This window comes from Triturus cristatus, chromosome 11 (assembly GCF_964204655.1).
Source record: "Triturus cristatus chromosome 11, aTriCri1.1, whole genome shotgun sequence".
Taxonomy (NCBI): Eukaryota; Metazoa; Chordata; class Amphibia; order Caudata; family Salamandridae; genus Triturus; species Triturus cristatus.
The window spans coordinates 629290686-629310001 of NC_140594.1; the positions used below are offsets into that span (position 1 = coordinate 629290686).

The window sequence follows — 19316 nt, forward strand, 5'->3', positions numbered from 1 at the left end:
ATGGATTGATGAAGATCGATATCTCTTGAAGGGCAAGTAGGGGGACAAGGAGGGAATGTGGAAATGTGGATTTTCCTGGTCAGTTATGTCCCCTATCTTGGACCCCAACGGTTCTATGTGCATGTCACAAGTACATGTATGTTCCCTCCAGTTCCAGTTATGAAGACGCAAATACATGTGCGTCCACCGTCAACATGTCCTCTGTCAGATCCGCCATGAATAGGCCGGATATTCCATTCCTAAATATGAAAGGCCACCGGCTTTATATGGTTCACTTATGCTATTTTTCAGTCCAGGCGAGTAGGCCCTGATTCTGTCATCAAACTCCTTTTGCCTTCTGCCTCTGAAAGCTCCAGTCTGAGCCTGCATCTGTGACCATGAACTTTGTCTCATTCTCTGCGCGGCTCACGAAGCCTGACATCAGCCTATTCTCTGCCAAGAACTGTATTTCACCTTCGAATTATCTGCTTCCCCCTCAGCCGATGCATTCCTGCCTAGTAGTTTAAGTAAACATTCTTCCAGTTACCAAGCAAAAGGCCCGGCTTCTCTGTCCTCATGCAAGTAATTCATAGCCCTGTCACCATGGAATATTCCTACCCCCTCGCATTCAGTGTAGACACTTAGACGCTTGTACACACACGCATAGTCAGTATAGAATAGATTCTGTCCGAGAGTCCTTCTTTTGTGGATAACATAGTTCTTTAAACATAGGATGTTAGATATGATTTGGGATTAGGTTGACTTGACCCCCCAGACTTCTCGTCTCCACATGTAGAGCTAATGTCAAGTCCCCTTCACCCCCTAGTTACACGTCAATTACACGTCATACTGCTGCGCGCGCATCTATGCCAAGTATTATCTTATAGATCCACCTATGCAGGACATCATAACCAATCATGTGTCTTTTTACTCCTTATTACACCCATTTTCGGTTACGCAGGTACCACGTCAAGTTCATTATCAATTGTTACGCCTACTGTATTTGCTTCACTATAACGTATGTACTATAAAAGTTACTTCTTGTCAATAAAGTATGTACTTCACTTCCTGAACCCCCGTGGTGATGGAACTTGAAGCATCCGATTATAATCGATTATTGGAATAAAGCCCATTCAGAAACTCTAATATCACGGATTCTGCCTCTCATTTTACTGAGCTATTTTATAATGTTTCTGTATCAAATTCAGTCCCGGTAAAGGAATTTTTATTTACCACAGAGGGGCCAAAAACGCCATCTTCGCGCTACTAGGGGCGCGTAACGAAGCGAAGAAGAGCCTCTTGGAGGAAGGTGACACGGCGGAAGAGCGAGAAGCCGAGGACACCAATCAGGAGGAGACACCACGACGGCGGGACCAGTCCGGGCGAGAACCGAAGACCCACGAGGACAACCACTCTAGGAGCAGCGCCCTCGAGTCCGGTACTCCTACAGGGGAAGTGTAGGCTGCGACTCCCCTGCCCACGGCCCAGGAGGGTCGTGGGCTCAGGCAAGTGCCGGGCTCTTCCTTGTTTTGGGGCTGGCTGGCGGGCGGGCGTACAGGGCACGGCACACTGATCACCGATACCCTCCCTCACTTAGGCACCACACAATTAGGGTTCGGGTGACGGTGGCACTAATCACCCCCCCAGCAGTTACCAAGGTTCAGGAGAGCGTCCTGATTGTTTTATTTTCTTTGTTGTTGTTTTTGCTTGCTTCCCCATCCTCCGGAGACGGGTCCTAGTCACAGAAGAGTACACAAGAGCTGGAGTGCCTCCCAATCAAGACCGCCAAAGAACGGAAAGAACCCCTTCAAACTTAGTGACGCCTGAAAATCAATTCCACCTTTTGCAGAATATCCTCCACGCCTTTTGTTTTCCTTTTCTTCGATATTCGAACAAAGCTCGTCCCTGGGAAGAAATTCAATCCTGTCATCTCATTGTATGCGAACACGTACCCAACGTAGAGAATACATGAAGACACTGGCAACACAACAGAAGAAAAAGGCATAAACAGGAAAAGACATAGCACAAATGGAAATAAGGCACAAAAGTATTATCCAAACACAGTTATGGTCAGACAAAACATAAAAACACTGCCTCTGATGTTCAGCAAATGGCATTGCTCAGTGCCTCAAAATAAGCACTTGAAGCGCAGGCACAGGTTGCGGTGCTGGCTCAACATTCTCGAACTTTGTACAGATATTTTTTTAATGCACTTTCGGGGCCGAACTTCCCACTTGACTTCAAAACAGCACACTGTACCTGGGTTTTCAGCACCACTGGCCATGATCGAAACGAGCTGCTTACTTCAAAAGATATTATGTATTCCTCATAGTTTTAACAAAAACAGATACGTGCGCGGAAAGGACTTGGCACTACCTCCTACGAGAAAACGATGAGCACTGCTCGCATAGCGAGCTCTGCCTACTTAGTGTTAGTCACGTGAATGAAACAACCTAGGATCAACCTGGACGGCAACCGCTCTTGGTAGCCACCCTACTGTGTTAGCACTCAACGAGAGTAGTATTACGTAGATACATACTCAGACTACGGTACACGCTGGATGATTTGTATACTTATTGCACAGAATTGATGCTTTTAATAGAGAATCTACCTGGCCCTAAATCCGTAAAAGAGAGCACTTGGCGGGTCTTTCGGGGCAGCATCTGCAGACCTAGAGGTGGGCGGAGCAGGAAATTATCAGGGCGGAGCCGAGCTACAACCTAGGTATTTATATCATACAACACACGTAACAAGCATTTGCAATGCAATAGGTCTCGCAATTGCGAGATTTTTAGCTAATGGCATTGTAAAAAGCAATGCCTTTTCTTTATGTGCTTAAAAAACGTGCAATAATAAAAGGCATTGTCATTTACAATACAATTAGGTCAAAGTTTCGAAAATGCGAGACCTATTGCATTGCAAATGCTTGTTATTGTTTGCCATTTCAAATTTATTACTGTTTTTTAAACCTTTATTTACCATTTTCAAGAATTGAACAATTACAGAGCCATCAATATACAGCAACAATCCATTCAAAAAATCTGCAAAAGTACAAAGGAAAGAATATTCACATCCGAAAAGGAAGAAAGGTATACCAGTACACCCCGACTGTGATCCAAAATGTACAGTACAAAAGAGCAGCAATGCATTCAACATGCAAAAGAACATATGGTGAAGATGGGGCCAGGCTTATTTAGGGGCATCTCAGTCCGTATCCGGCTGGCTGTCATCGGGGTTCTGTGACAATAGATAATCACAAAGTGGTTGCCATATATCCTTCGGGTGGGAGGTAATAGTCTGCTGAGAAGCATCACTGGTAGTTTCACAAAATGTCATTCTCGGAGCCAGGAAGCAGTTGGGAGACAGGGACTGTCCCAGTAGAGTGCAATTTGTCATTTGGCCAGGAGAAAGGCAATGGCTGCAAAAAGTCTCTTACCCATGGCTAACAGTCTAACGGGCCGTCATTGGATCAGGCTTGATAGTATGACAAAGCAAAGTGGATACAGTAGAGAAGAGTTCCCCCGCCCATATAGCGTTGTACAACAGTACAATTCCAAGTCAGGTGTGAAAAGTCAGCATAATCTGCTCACATTTGGGGCAGTGGTGAGGTCCTGTAGGGTCAAGTTTGGCTAACGCCTTTGGTGTAGTATAGGCACAGTGAAGAAACTTGTAATGCAGACAGGGGAGGAGGCACGGACAACGGGAGTGCAGGCGGGGGTAAGAAAGCACGGAAAAAAATTGTGCTCACAGTCTAAATAACACGTACCGTACCGTGAAGCACACGAAGTAAAGGGGCCAGTAGCCATGGGAGGGTACAAATGACATGGCTATAATAAGGAGGGACTAACAAGCCTCATGATCAATAAGAAGAGAGCATTTACTGAGACATAAGCCAATAAAAAAATGGGCGGGGCTTCCCGCACGTAGTGCACTACCACAGATCTTCCCTAGAGCAGCGCTTGCACGCTGGCTCTAGGCTCGCCCTAAAAATCGCCTATTTAAAGTCCATTAAAGGTAGGTGGGTTGCAAAAGTTTGTCGTACTAAAAAGTGGGCTGTGGTTCACTGTTACAGGTCATTCTTTACTCCGGTATTGTTGCTATGTTTAGCGCTCTGCTTTAATCTGGAGCTACGATAGTACTTTATAAATACCATCAATAAAAATAATTATTAAAGCAATGTACTAATAACTTGCTTCTTTTTGGAGCGCTTCAAACTGTGCATCTGCAGTAAGACGGTGAGCTCGTTTTAGGAATGCAAGTCTTTGTTTCCATTGGACGAACACAGCTTAAGAGAACTATCTAGGGTTGGAAGCAGGGTGGCCTGCAGCAATGGACCGAGGTGGCAACCCTATTTTAGTCCCACATCCTACTACAAAGTGTACTACTTCGGAATGAACAGTTCACCATCGTGGTTTGCTCCACCGCCCTCGTCCCATTTGCCACAATGTAATTTTGTAAGTGTTCTCGCTGGACTTTTCCTACCAGATCGCATGCGACTTGTCTCTCCTTACTTGTCACCTGTTATGCTTCCCTAACTGCCACGTCCATGCTCATCCCGGTCTCTAGCTCTTATTCGCCTATTGTCCTCGTTCTCCCCTCCTTCACACATCTGCTTCTGCCCACCTTATTGGTTTCAATCCCTTCGCCTCCACCAGTTCATCTTTACTATCACTTTTCCCCATTGGTTCCCTTAATGGTCTGCAATACCGCGATGTCCTAACGGAATCATTGGAAGTCGTATAGACTTGTGATGTAGTCTCGCAGACCCTTCCCACAACCTTTTTACTTGCTCCAAATCATCTCACCAGTCAGAAAGTCGGTGATGCCCTCGTTGGGACTCTGCTCGGGTGCCTTCCTCTTGCTCATGGATACGTCCTGATGCCGCAAGAACCACAGCTGAACAAAAATGTCTCTACAGTAGGCTAAACAGAGGCTCAACTGTAAATAGGGTTAAAGCTGCAGTCAGTGTTGGGACTGGGAGGACGCACAAAGCTGTGACGCGTTACGTGCTTACGTCATCACGCGAACGTAATGCATAGTATCTTTACTTTTAGGTTCCGCGTGAGCCTCAAATCCTCTCTGAGCTGACTAGGTAGCTGAGCTGCTGCGTGGCAGCGCCACCTGCTGGATCATAAAGTGTGCTACATCGCCAATCCACATCACCGATTACCAGAGAAAAACAAGCATTGGCATAGCCAATAGTTCTCGCCTTTAGTTATGAGTCTGCTGCCATGTAGCAGTAACACATTAACCTGAGTTCTACGTTGCCAGGTATTTAAAAAAATTACTACACACAGTTTTTTTTACAATGTGTGTGTATCAGGGTGTGCTATTCCAGTGTGTGTAACCTATGCCTGACCCATACATGCCAGCATTTTGGAAAAGGAAAGTGGGAGATTTTGGAAAAACAATCGAAAGGATGTATTTCTCCCGTTGACTTCCATTGCAGCGAGCATCAGGTCTATTGACATGTATGGGACTTGCAAGTGTGCTGCTGCAGGATCAGATATCAAAAATACAGAATATTTGTTTTTCATGGCCCGTCAGGAGCAGGGCCGGACTGGGAACCAGAACTGGCCCTGGTACACTGCTTGGCCGCCCCCCCTGGAGGGGGGGGAAAGTGCGTCTGAACTGTTTGTTAAGGTCGGTTTTGGCCGATTTTGTTACTGGGGGCCGAAATTGCCGCCCTGGTAACCAAAAACAGCCCCCACCATGGCAGCCCACCGGGGAAACGCCTGGTGCCCTATCCGGCCTGTCCGGCCCTGGTCTGGAGCACGGAGAAAGCACTACGGCAGGCAGAGAAGCATGACAAAAATGTGGTGCACATACTTGCGGAAGCAGGTTACCGGCAGTGCATAATCTGAGTCACACAAGACCAGCCCCTGCCAGCTGAAGCATCTGAGGAGCCGGGTTTTGGCATGCAGGAATCAGGAGGCAGGAGACGAGCCCTAAAATTGATAGTCTCTTGCCTGAATCAGGAGGGTTGGCATGTATGCTTACAGCACTAAGAGCACCCAATGAATAATGCATTGTTTACAGTCTGTGTCCGGCTGTACTTAACATAGAAATAGAGAGGATAACAGAAGGTAAGTACTGTCACAGTTATTCAACATTGTGACTGCTTTAGTCTAACAACACTGTGCATTAACGTCCATCTAACAAGGGCATATCAACAGAGAAACATGCTCTAATCCTCTCTCTGTCTCTGAATGTTCCTAATTACAACTTCATATCGTAGGGAGGTAAGGAGTTCAGTTGATGGCAGAAAAGACTGACACACTTTAACTATAGATAGCGTAAGAACATGCCTCAGCCAAAAGCGCAATGAGTTTGAATAACATCAGCAGAACCTTGTTTGTTTGTTTATGTTTGTTTGAAGAGTTTTATATAGTGCTGGCTAGACCCGGAGGTATCAGAGCGCTTTACATAAGGTCAACATTTTTATAAAGTTAGCATCCGATTACAAGGAAGAAACATGGTAAAGAAAAAAAACAGCGTTAAATAGTTACATTCATTACTAGATCATTAAATAGCATCAGAAAACAAGTCCTGTAGTGCATAGAGAGGAGTGGGTGAGTTGTAAGGGGGTAGATATCGGAACAGGGCTAGCCGAATGGCCAGGGAGGAAAGTACATCAGAAGAGGAAAGAGGAAGAGGAAAGGAAGGAGCGGGGACAGGATGGCGCGCAGATCGGAAGAGGAAAGAAGACGATGCGGGGAGAGGAGAAACAGTGCCAGTGTCCAATGGGTAGGTGACGTCCGAGGGAGGATCCGCAGCCCATCTCCTCAATAACAACCAAGGCTGCTCCACCGGGCATAGGTAATGTTGCAGGAAACTACCATCGTAGAATATTACAGAGCTCATCGGAAAGGTGGTGGGGCAATCTGATTTGAGAGCCAAAGTAGCAACCCCGAAGAGAGAAAAAAGGGTGAACCCTAGCCAACAGGGGGGGTGGGGGGGAGACACAGTGGAGAGGTGAGGAGAACTGTGCCCAATGTCCGGCTGGGTAGGTGACGGCCGCTGGTGTGAACCACAGTCAGTCTCCCCTATAGTCGCAATGGCAGCTCCACTGGGCATCGACCAAGTTTTTCAGGCTCCGTGGTCGGAAGAAAATTCACTGTTCCTTCCCTTCCTTCGAAGAGGAACAATGCAGTCCCCATAGCAATGGGTCTGTGCAGTGACTATCTGAAGAAACTCTGGCCTCAAAGCTAGATAAATTGCAGGACTTCCCAGAATACAAAGTTAATATCCTACCTTACCCATTTAAATTAAAAAATGATCCACACCATTAGTAAAGGCTCCATGTTGAGGGGCAGTTAAAATTATTTTTTTAGTGGCCAGTTAACTTTTAAAAATGAATACAGAGACACTATACAATTTGCATGTATCTAAGAAAAGTCACTCTCCTTCAACAAAAGCAACTCAGTAACACAACTGCCTAGAGGCTGATGTTGTTCTCTGTACTGTTAGGACATTACCACTAACAGAAAAAATCAGCAGTTCAAACAGTCATTCACATTCCCAGAACGTTGCACGGAAATTGCCAAAATTGCAAACAATGAGTGATACGACTTCAGCACTACTACTAAGCATGGGCCATGCCCCAGCAATCTGAAGCTCTTGCTGAAAAGAAATGTGTGAAGTGCACATGTTACGTTGTGGCAGACTTCTAGCTCCCTTCCCCCAAGGAAAAGCTTTGCAGCGTTGCTGTTATCCATGAACTGGAGTCTCTCAATCAGACTTCCAATTCATTACCATCCCAGACATTTATTGTGTTCTGCCGCCACCTTTTTTATGCACCGTCTAAAGCAATGTAACAAGATAAAAATATTATTTACAGCCCTGTTTACAACGGCACTCGGAGTAAGTGAGGTGAACGTGTTTTTATATATTATTTGCATGTATTTAATAAAAGTCACTCTCCTTCAACAAATGTAGCTCGTATTACACATCTGCCTAGAGGCTGATGCTATACTCTGTATTGTTAGTGTAAGAAGCTGGCTCTTTATATAGTATACCAAAAAGAGATATACTGTGCAAAGAGTCCAGGTATTCCCTTATGAGTGGACAGGGGCCTGCTCTAGCAATCCTAAGGTAGTGTGGTCGAGCAGCCTTAGGCTTATCAGAGAGCAGTGTTAGACATCTACAAATACACACATTAGTCAATAAATGCTACACAGAATTCTATAAGAAGATCCACACCAATTAATAAAAATAACACATATCTTTATATAAATTTAGACACTAAAATCAATATAATCAGGTAAGTTTGCTTTGCAGGAGAAATACCTTTAAGTTTTAAAAGTCGACACTTGCAATTTTAATAGGCGGCAATGTTATCCAATGGAGGAAAAACAAATACTGCATACAAGTTTCTTTACAGCGACTTATGAGACAAATTCTCAGGACTTATGGTGAGTACAGGGTCAAAGGCAGCACCAGCCCAATGTTAGTCATGGGTAATCGGTCCGGTCGAAAAGAGACTGTAGGTTTGGACTGGGAGACCAGTCAGGCTGAACCAACAGGTGGGCTCGGGTCTTGGGATGCTCGGGGATGTGCAGAAACCTTTGATCCTCTTCTCCACAGGCCAGGGATGACGGGTGCTGAGGTACTCTGAGGGCATCTGGTTTTCGTCTCCTTCAGACACTCACTGTGGAACTGGTCTGCACACAGAGGCTGCAGAGGACGTCAAGAATTTCACAGCTTTACAATCCAAGGTGGGCTTCATCTCTGGAGGGCTGGGGGACCATGCTGGCACTATTGACCCACTTCAACTCGAGTTTGGAGTGATGGGTTCAGTGGTGCTGGCTGGTTTTGAGTTTTCGCTCTCTGGAATCCTCACAGTTCTTACTTGGGTGCCTGCAGGGTTCAGGGGGACAGCTCCAATGCTCCACAGGAGTTCCTAAATCTTTGGAGAAGGGATGGCACTCCTCCCAGGCTTTGGGGGACAGCAGCTTGCATGGTGAGATATGTTTGGTGCAATTGGCGGTTATAGGCTAACAGGGCAGCAGTGTTGGAGCCAAGCCAGTTGCTTTGTCTTCAGTTCTTGCACTTAATAGCTGTTCAGTCCTTTATCTTTTCTTGGGTCAGCAGAATCTGATTTCCTGGTATCAGGGGCTCTCCTAAATACTAGATTTAGGGGCTTTAAGGGGACTGTAGGTTAGTAGCCAATGGTCTACTTACTCCTGGGGTCACTATGTCCCTTATATGATAACTTCCAGTGGGAAGAGGGCATAACTCTGTCCCAGAGTTTCCAAATCTGCCATCACAAAGGTGGCAGACTCTGAAATTTCGCATTCACTTCAGTTAGCCCATCTTGGGTGTGGAAATAGCCTGAAGGTGAACACGCCTCTCTGACTACGGATTTTCCCACCTTCCAGGTGCCAAATGGGACCTGGACTGAGGGGCTGGGGTCAGCATCCTCTCCTGTGAGGGAAGCCAGATTTGCGTATCAAAGGCGTTGGGCTCTTTGAAGCACCCTTGCCTTGGAATGCTAATTCCCAGGTCATCCTGTGGGAGGGGGTGTAAATACCTTCTGCCCGAGCAGGCTTTATTTCTGACCTCCTGAGAGCAAATGCCCTCACCCCTAGGTGTCAGAAATTTGTCTGATGTGGCAGGCTGGCTAGGAGCAGTCAGCCAGCACACTTGTAGTTGTTAGGTTTTCAGGGGGCACCTCTAAGGTGCTCTCTGGGTGCATATATCAATAAACCCATCACTGGAATCAGTGTGGGCTTATTAATATGCAGTGTTTGATACCAAACACCTTTCATTTCAGTGAAGCTATTATTTAGTTGTGGAACTTGTTTTTGACAAGTGCCCCGCACATGGATTTAAAATGGCTTCCCTGATCACTTGTACTGGCAGTAATTGATCTTACCAGTACAGGAACATATCTGGTCATGCAAATAAGTCCACACATGTAGTATAGTGCACCCTGCCTTAGGACTGTAAAGCATGCTGTAGGGGTGACTTACCTATACCACATGCAGTGTCTGCTGTCATAGCACACAGGACATGTGCCATGTAGTGTTTTCACTATTGTCTGCACCAAGACACGCAGCCTACAATAGCAATTTGCACGAGTTTGGTGAGGGGTCCCTTAGGGAGGCAGAATTTGTGCTTCAGCCCTTAGAGACCCTCTTTAGTCTCCTTGCCTTAGGTACAAGGGGTACCATTTACTAGGAACTTACAGGGAGTGATAAAGACGTTGCCAATCGGTGAAACAATTGTACATTTTTAGGAAAGAGATTTGGCACTGGGGACATGGTTAGCAGCAACCCAGTGCACTTTCAGTCAAAATTGCCTCGATTTTCAGGCAAATAGTAGGGGTGACCATGCCTAAAATTGCTATTTTGCTTCTCACCCGCCAAACAAAAGGAAAATGAGACTAACATTTTCCAATGGAGTCTTCATCATCTAAGTTGAAAAACCTGGAACGGCCACATGCATTGATATGGTTAGTCCCAGGTCTGTGTTCCACTTTAAAGCCCATACCTTGAATGAAACTGGACCACCTCAACAGTTTGAGGTTTTCACCTTTCATTTCCATCAGCCACCTGAGAGGCCTATGGTCAGTTTGAACAAGGAGGTGAGTGCTAAACAAATATGGTCTCAGCTTCTTCAGGGACCAAACCACAGCAAAGGCTTTCCATCTCTGTTCTCTGGGGAGTAACCTCCTGCTAATGAAAGGGACAGGTGACAAGGCGATCATCATTGGTTTGGGATAGGACCACTCCTATCCCATGCCCAGAGGCATCTATCTGCACTATGAACTACTTACAATATTCTGGAGCTTTTTGAATGGTTGCTGAGTAGATTGCTTCCTTCAGAGTGTTAAAAGCCTTTTGACAGCTCACTGTCCAATTTACCTTCTTTGTCATTTTCTTGGAGATCAATTCTGTGAAGGGTGCCATAATGGTACCATACCCCTTCACAAACCTCTTGCAGTACCCAGTTAAGCCAAGGAATGCCCCGGCCTGAGTCTGGGTGGTTGGAGCTACTCAGTCCACAATTGTCTTGCTCTTGGGTTGTAAGGGTTGAACATGGCCTCCACCTCCAAGGTGGCCCAAGTATACAACAGAGCCTGGCCCTACCTGGCACTTGCTTGCCTTGCTAGTGAAGCCCGTACTCTTCAGAGCCTTCAGGACCTTTCCAATGGTGGATCAGGCGATCCTGCCAAGTGGAGCTATAGATAGCAATTTCATCAAGATATGATGCGCTAAAAGACTCTAGCCCATCAAGGACTTTGTTCCCCAACCTTTGGAAGGGGGCATGGGCGTTCTTCAGTCCAAAGGGCATAACAGTGAACTGATAATGCCCATATGGTGATGAAAATGTTGATCTTTCTTATGCTCCGGTGGTCAGACCAATCTGCCAGTACCCTGATGTTAAAGTAAAAGTACTGAGAAATGTGGTTGCCCCTAGTCTGTCAATAAGTTCATCTGCCTTGGGGCATCTGTCTTAGTAACAGCATTGAGAACTCTATAGTCTACACCAAAGTTCAGCTCTGTTTTACCACCCTTGGTGTGAGGTTTGGGGACTAACTCCATTGGACTGGCCCAGGGGCTCTCATTGGACTCAATCTTCCTTAACTCCAGCATCTTGCTTGCTGACCTCAGCTCGGATGCTTTCCTTCACTTGGTCACACTGTCCGTACAGTTTACTTTTGACAGGCATAATGTCACCAGTGTCCACATCATGGACACACCAGTTAGTCTGACATGGAGTGAGGGAAAATAGCTCAGCATACTGCTCAAGGACTTGCCTGCAGCTAGTTTGCCGTTGGACAGAGAGGGGTCTGTAAAGACCACTCTATCAACTGACCCATATTTTGGATTCTGAAAGAGTAGGTCCAAGAGAGGTTTACTCTCCTTCCTGATCCTCATCAGTGACCATCAGCATGCCCCCATTAGCTGTGTCATGGTAGGGTTTAAGGCAGTTCACATGGATTACCCTCTTGGGGCTCCTGGAAGTGTCACAGTACACCAGATAGGTGACTTCCCCTTTCCTTTCAAGGATAGGGTCAGGGCCACTCCATTTGTCATGAAGTGCCCTGGGAGCCACATAATTTAATATCCACACAGTCTGCCCTGGTTGGGACTCTACAAGTGCAGCTTTTTGGTCATACCAGAACATCTGAAGCTCTTGGCTGGCCTCAAGGTTTTTGGATACCTTTTCCATGTACTTAGTCATCCTTGAATTTAGGCCAAGCACATAGTCCACTATGTCCTACTCAGACTATGTAAGAGGTCTCTCCCGGCCTTCTTCCATGACCAAACAGAAGTTCAAAGAGGAAAATCACACTTTCTTCTGTGGTACTTCTCTGTAGGTGAAAAGCAGGCATGGCAAGAGCACATCCCACCTCCTTCTGAGTTTTTCAGGAAGTCCCATGTTCATTCCTGTCATGGTTTTGTTGAACCTTTCACCTAAACCATTTGTGGGTGATATGGGATGGTAAACTCTTATGTCACCTCACACTCAGCTCACATGGCTTTCATGTAGCTAGACATGAAGTTACTACCTCTGTCCAACACCACCTCTTTAGGAAAGCTCACTTTTGTAAAGCTATTTAAGATGGCCCTAGCAACTTCAGGAGCAGAGACAGTTTTAAGGGGAATAGCTTCAGGGTATCTGGTGGCATGGCCCACTACCACCTGTATCAATCTGTTACCTGAGGCTGTTGGAGGGTCCAGAGTGCCAACAACGTCAAACCCTATCCTTTCACGAGGAATCCCAACCACTACAAGTGGAATTAAGGGGGCCTTTGGGAGGCCACATGTCTTGCCACTGGCTTGACAGGTAGCACATGAGTTACATAACTCCTTTACCTTCTGGGACATACCTGGCCAGTAGAAGTGGGTGACTAACCTATTCCAAGTTTTCTTCTGAACCAAAGTGAATAAGAACTCTCTATACTTCTGAGGCACTGTCACTCTTTTAGTGGCACCAGGTTTGGGGACTCTGGCCTCAGTGTATAGGAGTCCCTCCCCCCAATAGGTTCTGTGGGAGCCACTGACAACTCCCTTTTCCTGATCAGCAGCTTGCTGTCTCAGGCTCTCAAGAGTGGTACGGGTCCTCTGTCCCCGGCACAGATCTTCCCTAGAGGGTCCCCCTGAGCCCAGGAGCTCTGCCATGTAAGACCCAAGTTCATAGGGCTCAGTTCCCTCTGGGACTGACAGGTGTTCTCCCTGAGGAGAGGAGGCCTGAGCTTGTGTCTGATGTGAAACAGGTTTCTCAGACTTCTTGCCTTTTCTTTTGGAGGGTTGGGCCATTATTATAGGCTCCAACTCCTCTTTTTCACCCTGGGCTTTGCATTGAGCTCTAGTTTTCACTCACACCCATTCAGGTATAGCCAACATAGCTGTGTGAGGGTTTATTTCGACCGCAGCACCTGCTGAGGACTCCAGATAATTTCCTAGCAAACAGGCTACATGATTTGCAGAGGGTACCACTACCTTCTTTTGGCCAGTAGCCCCTGCACATTCTAAGGACACCTTTGGATGGACCTTAGTTTGGTTGTCAGCAATGATGACTGGGAATTTCTCATCAGTCAGATACTGTCTTGAGGATATCGGTGACACTTGCACCTGTATCCCTCAGTGCTTCAACTCTGATCCCATTTATATGAGGCTGTTGTCTGTATTTCTCCAGGTTACTGGGCCAGACAGCTAGGGCAGCTACATCCACCCCACCCTCAGAGACTAAAGTTGCTTCAGTGAGCTCTCTGACAGGGTCAAGGCTACCTGGGATCCCATTTGGAAACCTAGCACTGCAGGTACTACAGGTGCAAGGAGACTATTTTTTGGGACAGATAGGGTCTTTGGTTGGTACTCATTGACCTTGCAATTAAAGCACCAACACTTCTTGGGATCCCAGTTTCTTCCCTGGTACCCACCCTTGGTCTGTCTATTGGCTCGGGCCCACCCTCCTGAACAGGTTTGTGTGGGCCTTGAGAAGACTCTTTGTTTTTGTCTTTAAATTGGTTATCACCTTTGCCTTGGTGAGGCTTAGCAACCCCTTTCTATTGGTCACACCCACCATGAGTTGTATTGGTTACCCTGGTCTTGAACCAGTTGTCTGCCTTCTTTCCAAATTCTTGGGGAGAAAGTGGACCTAGGTCTACCAGGTTCTAATGCAATATTTCAGGACAACAGTTACTTAACAGATGCTCTTTCACAATAAGATTATAAAGCCCGTTATAGTCTTTCACCTTGTTACCTTTCAACCAGCCACCTACTGTTTTGACTGAGAAGTCAACAAAATCTACCCAGGTCTGACTCAGGGTTTTCTGAGTTTTCCTAAACCTGATTCTTTGCTCCTTAGTGGTGAGTCCAAGGCTCTCAATCAGGGTATCCTTCATGAGGTCATAGGACTCAGCATCTGCTTCATTCAGTGTCAGGAGCCTATCTCCACACTTTCCGGAGAACAGCTCAGAGAGAAGAGAGTCCCAACACTTTTTGCTGAGTTTCCCTATTGTACAAGCCTTCTCAAAGGCTGTAAACCATTTGCTGATATCAGCATCCTCTGTATATTCGTGGACAATCCCTTCGAAGTTCTTAGGGTCAAAGGCTTAATTTTTCTCCATATTTAAAACTTTGCTGCCACCAGAGATGGGTCCTAGGCCCATATCATCTGTTTCCTTTTCTATAGCCAAAAATTTAGCCTCTAAGTCTATCCTCTTGGCTAGTTTTTGGAGATCTGCATCTTCACTGTCTCCTCCTGCTGGGGTAATATCTGCATATCTTCACTTGTTCCATTAGGGGCATCTTCTCCTGTCAGGGTCCTAGCATATTCTGCAAGCAACATTTTCAGATGTGCGTCAGTCGGTCTGGGCTCCAAGACAAGGTTCCATGCTTGGCAGAGGGTCTTAAGTTGGGACAACTTAAGGTCCTGTAGGGCCCCAAGTTGAACTTCTGGGAGGGTCCTGCTGCCTCAGTCATGGTATTAAGGTAGTGGGGACCTTTTTTAGGAATTTGCAAACACTTAAGCAAAACGTATAAAGGGTCTAAGTGACTTACCAGCTATTTTAAATAATTTTGAAAAAATCCAAATTGGCAAACATATTTTTAGCTAAGGACGAATTTGGATTCCTTAGTGGTATCACCTACTAACCACATGATACAGCAGCTGTCAAGTCTTGTATCCCACTGCTGCACCACCAATGTAGGAAGCTGGCTCTTAATATAGTATACCAAAAAGAGGTATACTGTGCAAAGATTCCAGGTACTCCCTTATGAGGGGGCAGGGGCTTGCTGTTGCAATCCAAAGGTGCTCTTCTAGGGGATAGTGTGGTCGATCAGCCTTAGGCTTATCAGGGAGGAGTGTTAGACATCTGCAAACACACACATTAGTCAATAAATGGTACACATGACTCAATAAGGAGAACCACACCAATTTATAAAAATAACACATATCTTTATATATATTTAGACACCAGAATCAATGCAATCAGGTAAGTATGTTTTGCAAGAGGAATACTTTCAGGTTTTAAAAGTTGCCACAGTGCACTTTTAATAGGGGGCAATATTATCCTATGGAGGAAAAACAAATTCTGCATACAAGTTCTCTACAGCGGTTTACTAGACCAATCCTCAGGACTTAAGGTGGTACAGGGCAAGGTCCAATGCAGCACCTGCAGGTCACCTAGAATGGCACGAGAGTGTTCGGGTGTAGTGGTAAAATACAGCCTTGGGTGCTCAATGTTAGTCTATGGGTATTGATCAGGTCGACAAGAGGCTGTGGTTTGAACCAACAGGTGGGCTCAGGTCTTGCGATGCTCGGGATGTGGGGACACCTTTGGTCCTCTTCTCCATAGTCCAGGCATGACAGGTGGGTTTTCGTCACCGGAGACACTCACATGAAGGGGGCCTGCACACATAGGCTGCAGGCAGCGTTGAGAAGTCCACAGCTGGTATTTGTATACAAATACATGCAATTATGAACACAGTACATCATATACAAATACAGGTACTGAACACAGCAACAGACTAAAAAGAAGAGAAAAAGAGGAAGAAAAAGAAAAAAGAGAAAAAAAAGAAAAAGCAAGACAGCAAGAGAGATATTATAGAGACCGGTAAGTAGATATATAGCTGCTTATTAGGAAGATAGTTTCTGAGATCTAGCTATTCAGTGTTGACCATGGGCTACCAAATGTGATAGATTATTTGCCCCCCGCTAGTTTTAGCTATATCCATTTCCCGTTCACATATTTCATTTAACATTGCCCACCATTCTGATGCCCTGGAGGTATCTTCGATATCCATGCCCTTGCAATACAAAGTCGAGCTGTCACTATAATAACAGAGAAAAAAGGTCTTAAACCAAGATCCGGCATATACTTATAACCAAGCATTCTCTCCACCTCCGTTAATTGCAGATTATTGCCCAGTTGATCTGCTGCTATTTGATCAACCTTCTTCCCAAAAAGTGTCAAATCATAACAAGTGACAAACATATGCAGGCTATCTGCAGCAACTAAACCACATTTAGGGCACTTACCCTTATCGCTTACGATAGCCCCCCTATCAGCTGACCACCAAGCTATTCGGTCCGGGGTATAATATATCATACATATAGTTTTGAATTGATGCAATCTTAAATTGGTGGAGCACACAGCCTCATCTAACGCACCTAGTGCATCTTCAATATCTACAGGAGTAATCTCCTGCCCCAATACCTCGCACCACTTAGATGCCAACCTCAAGCTATCATTGTCCCAAGATTGAGAGAGTAACTAGTAAGCCTGGCTAATGGTTAGCTTTGTAACTGAATGTAAGTAGGTAATTATAACGGATTCTGCGGAAGTTCTTATACCTCTATGTCCCCAAAGACAGTCTCCGACCTGTAGGTATTTATAAAACATCTGTTTTGGGAGGCCGGATACCCTCTGTAGATTGTCGAAGGTGAGAAACCCATTAGTATCATATAAATGCCCTAATTGACTTACCCCGTAACTAGCCCAAAGTTTTGCTTGTGTATCGTGGAATATATCTGGGAACTGAGGATTGCCCCACAGTAGAACACTACTATGCATTACGGGCAGGGAACAGTTAGATAATATTTCTCACCAGATATAGGCTATATCTCAGAGAGTCTTGAACCTGACTCTTTTAAAGTAGTTAGGATCGTTGATCTTGTATAGGAACATTCGACTGTCAGTGCTGATTGCGTGATTATAGAGACAGCTTTGACTACCGGCAGATAGGAGACTACGAAGACGCCCAGCAAAAGAAGCTCAGAAATATAATTTAAAATCATGTAATTGGAGCCCTCCCTGCCTGTATGGAAGTTTTAAGTATTTTATTGCATGGGACGGCTGCTTGTAGCCCCAGATAAAGCTACTAAATGCCCCCTCAAGTTTCTTTAAAAAATAAATCGGAACTCGTAGTGGAATTGCTCGAAACAAGTAAATGAATTTGGGTAGGATAATCATTTTAGTGATATTATATTGCCCTATAATGCTAATTGGTAATTTATACCAAACCTTCATCTTTTGATGCTGTGCTGGATTTCTAATGGACACCTAAGTATGTTGCGACCGAGCAGACCCCCAACACTACCCTGTTGGATTGGAAGTTAAGAAGGACCTGCGTCTTATCTATGTTTAACTTGTAGCCAGAAAAGGTGCCGAACCTTTTAGCCTCTGCTTGTATTAGACCTATGGCATCCATTGGTTTTGGAGAGAAGATGGCTATATCATCTGCATATGCCAATTATTTTTTATTTGCCTGATTTAATTTGGACCGGGAGTATGGATGGATTAGCGAGGAACAACTTTATGAATGGTTCTATGTATAAAGCAAAAAGAAGAGGGCAAAGGGGGCAACCCTGACGAGTGCCCCTCAGTATCGGAAAAGGGGTAGATTGTGATTGTAGGTAAACTAATTTTGCTCTTGTCTGTTTATACAGAGCCCTGACCCAAGTGTAAAATCGACAGTGGATAGTAAACTCCACTAGAGTGGCCCAGAGACACAAATGACACAGTCGAATGCTTTCTCAGCATCAAGCATGACCATTCCCATTTCAAGCTTTAATTTTTTTCGCGGCATCAAAGGCTTTTATAGTAGCATTTACATGGGCTGTGGTATCTCTGCCCGGTATAAAGCCGTGTTGCAGATGAGAGACCAATTGTGACATAAAGGGTGCCAGGCGGACCGCTAATACTTTTGCAAATACTTTAGCATCTTCATTAATAAGTGAGTGTAGGAGAGTGGCATCGACTGCATAGTTGCCCCCAACTTTTTACTGATGTTTTGACTGTTTTCTGACTCTAGCCAGGCTGTGGCCCTGCTATCCAGGACCCCAGCCTATCTGCTTCCTCTCTAAACTGATGTGAGTACCCTAGGTACATACCAATTGGATACCGAGGACACCCTATCAGCCCCTTGTAGATGGTACCCTAGGTACCCAGGGCATGGGTTCCTCAGAGGCCTACCAGGGGCTGCAGCACTTATTGTGCCACCCCTGGGACAGCCATACAAACTGACACCACCAGACCACTACTGTTGTCTGGGTAAGGTGGTGCTTGCACCCCTTACAGGGATATAGGTCTCCTGTATCCCACTTAATACAACACATATATCCTCATAGGTCACCCCTAAGGCAGGTCTTGCTAATCCTACAAGGCAGGGTGCTGAGATATTTGTGAGGGGGAACCCCTACCTGAGTAGGGCCCCTCTGCAACCTTCGTAAAACTATTGCTGGGTTGTTTGTAGTGCAGCCATACCATATACTCTTAACCGCATTATAAGTAATCGCGATAGCGTGATAACTTGAGAGTGGCTGCACAGAACCATGTCATGTTTGGTGTCAAACATCGTGGAATCATACCCCCAATCCAGCCATGGGAGTGAGGGCATGATTCCTCCCTGCTAGAGGGGTGATATGGTAAAAGCAGCAGATTTTAGACAGCAATTTAAAAGTGCACACGTAGTACAAAATGGATGCTACCCGCAACCCACACGACTCTGGCTGCCTGTTGCTGGGCAGAACTCCAGCCATGGCAGCTGGACAATAGGGATCTTGTTGCAGGGAGGTGTTCCCACCTCCCCAGACAGACTATGTGGATTGGAACTGGGTGGGTGCACCATAGGATGTCTTTCAGCCTTGCACGTAGGCTTCTCCAGTGCCTACTTCTGCATACACCACCTCAAACCAGTTCAGGGGCATCCTGTGGGCAGGTGGGAAAACACACAAAGGGGAGAGGGTGTAGCCACCCTTTCCCGCCTGAACTCTCATTGGTGGGCTCTGATTCAGACACTCCCCTAATCTCTGGATAAAGGTGGGTGCAGGGTCCCCAGAGCCTCAGATTAATCTTGGACTTCAAAGACTTGAACCTT

The 19316-nt window shown here is 45.8% G+C and overlaps 1 protein-coding gene across 1 annotated transcript in view; it reads right to left on the reverse strand.

Moving 5' to 3' along the window:
* Positions 1–5003, reverse strand: part of POLB (DNA polymerase beta) — a 188814-nt gene extending 183811 nt beyond the window's left edge. Inside the window, exon 1 of the mRNA XM_085634088.1 lies at positions 4785–5003. Within this exon, the coding sequence (XP_085490214.1) occupies positions 4785–4845 (61 nt within the window). The 5' untranslated portion in view covers positions 4846–5003. The remainder of the gene's footprint in view (positions 1–4784) is intronic.
* Between the last annotated feature and the right edge of the window lie 14313 nt (positions 5004–19316).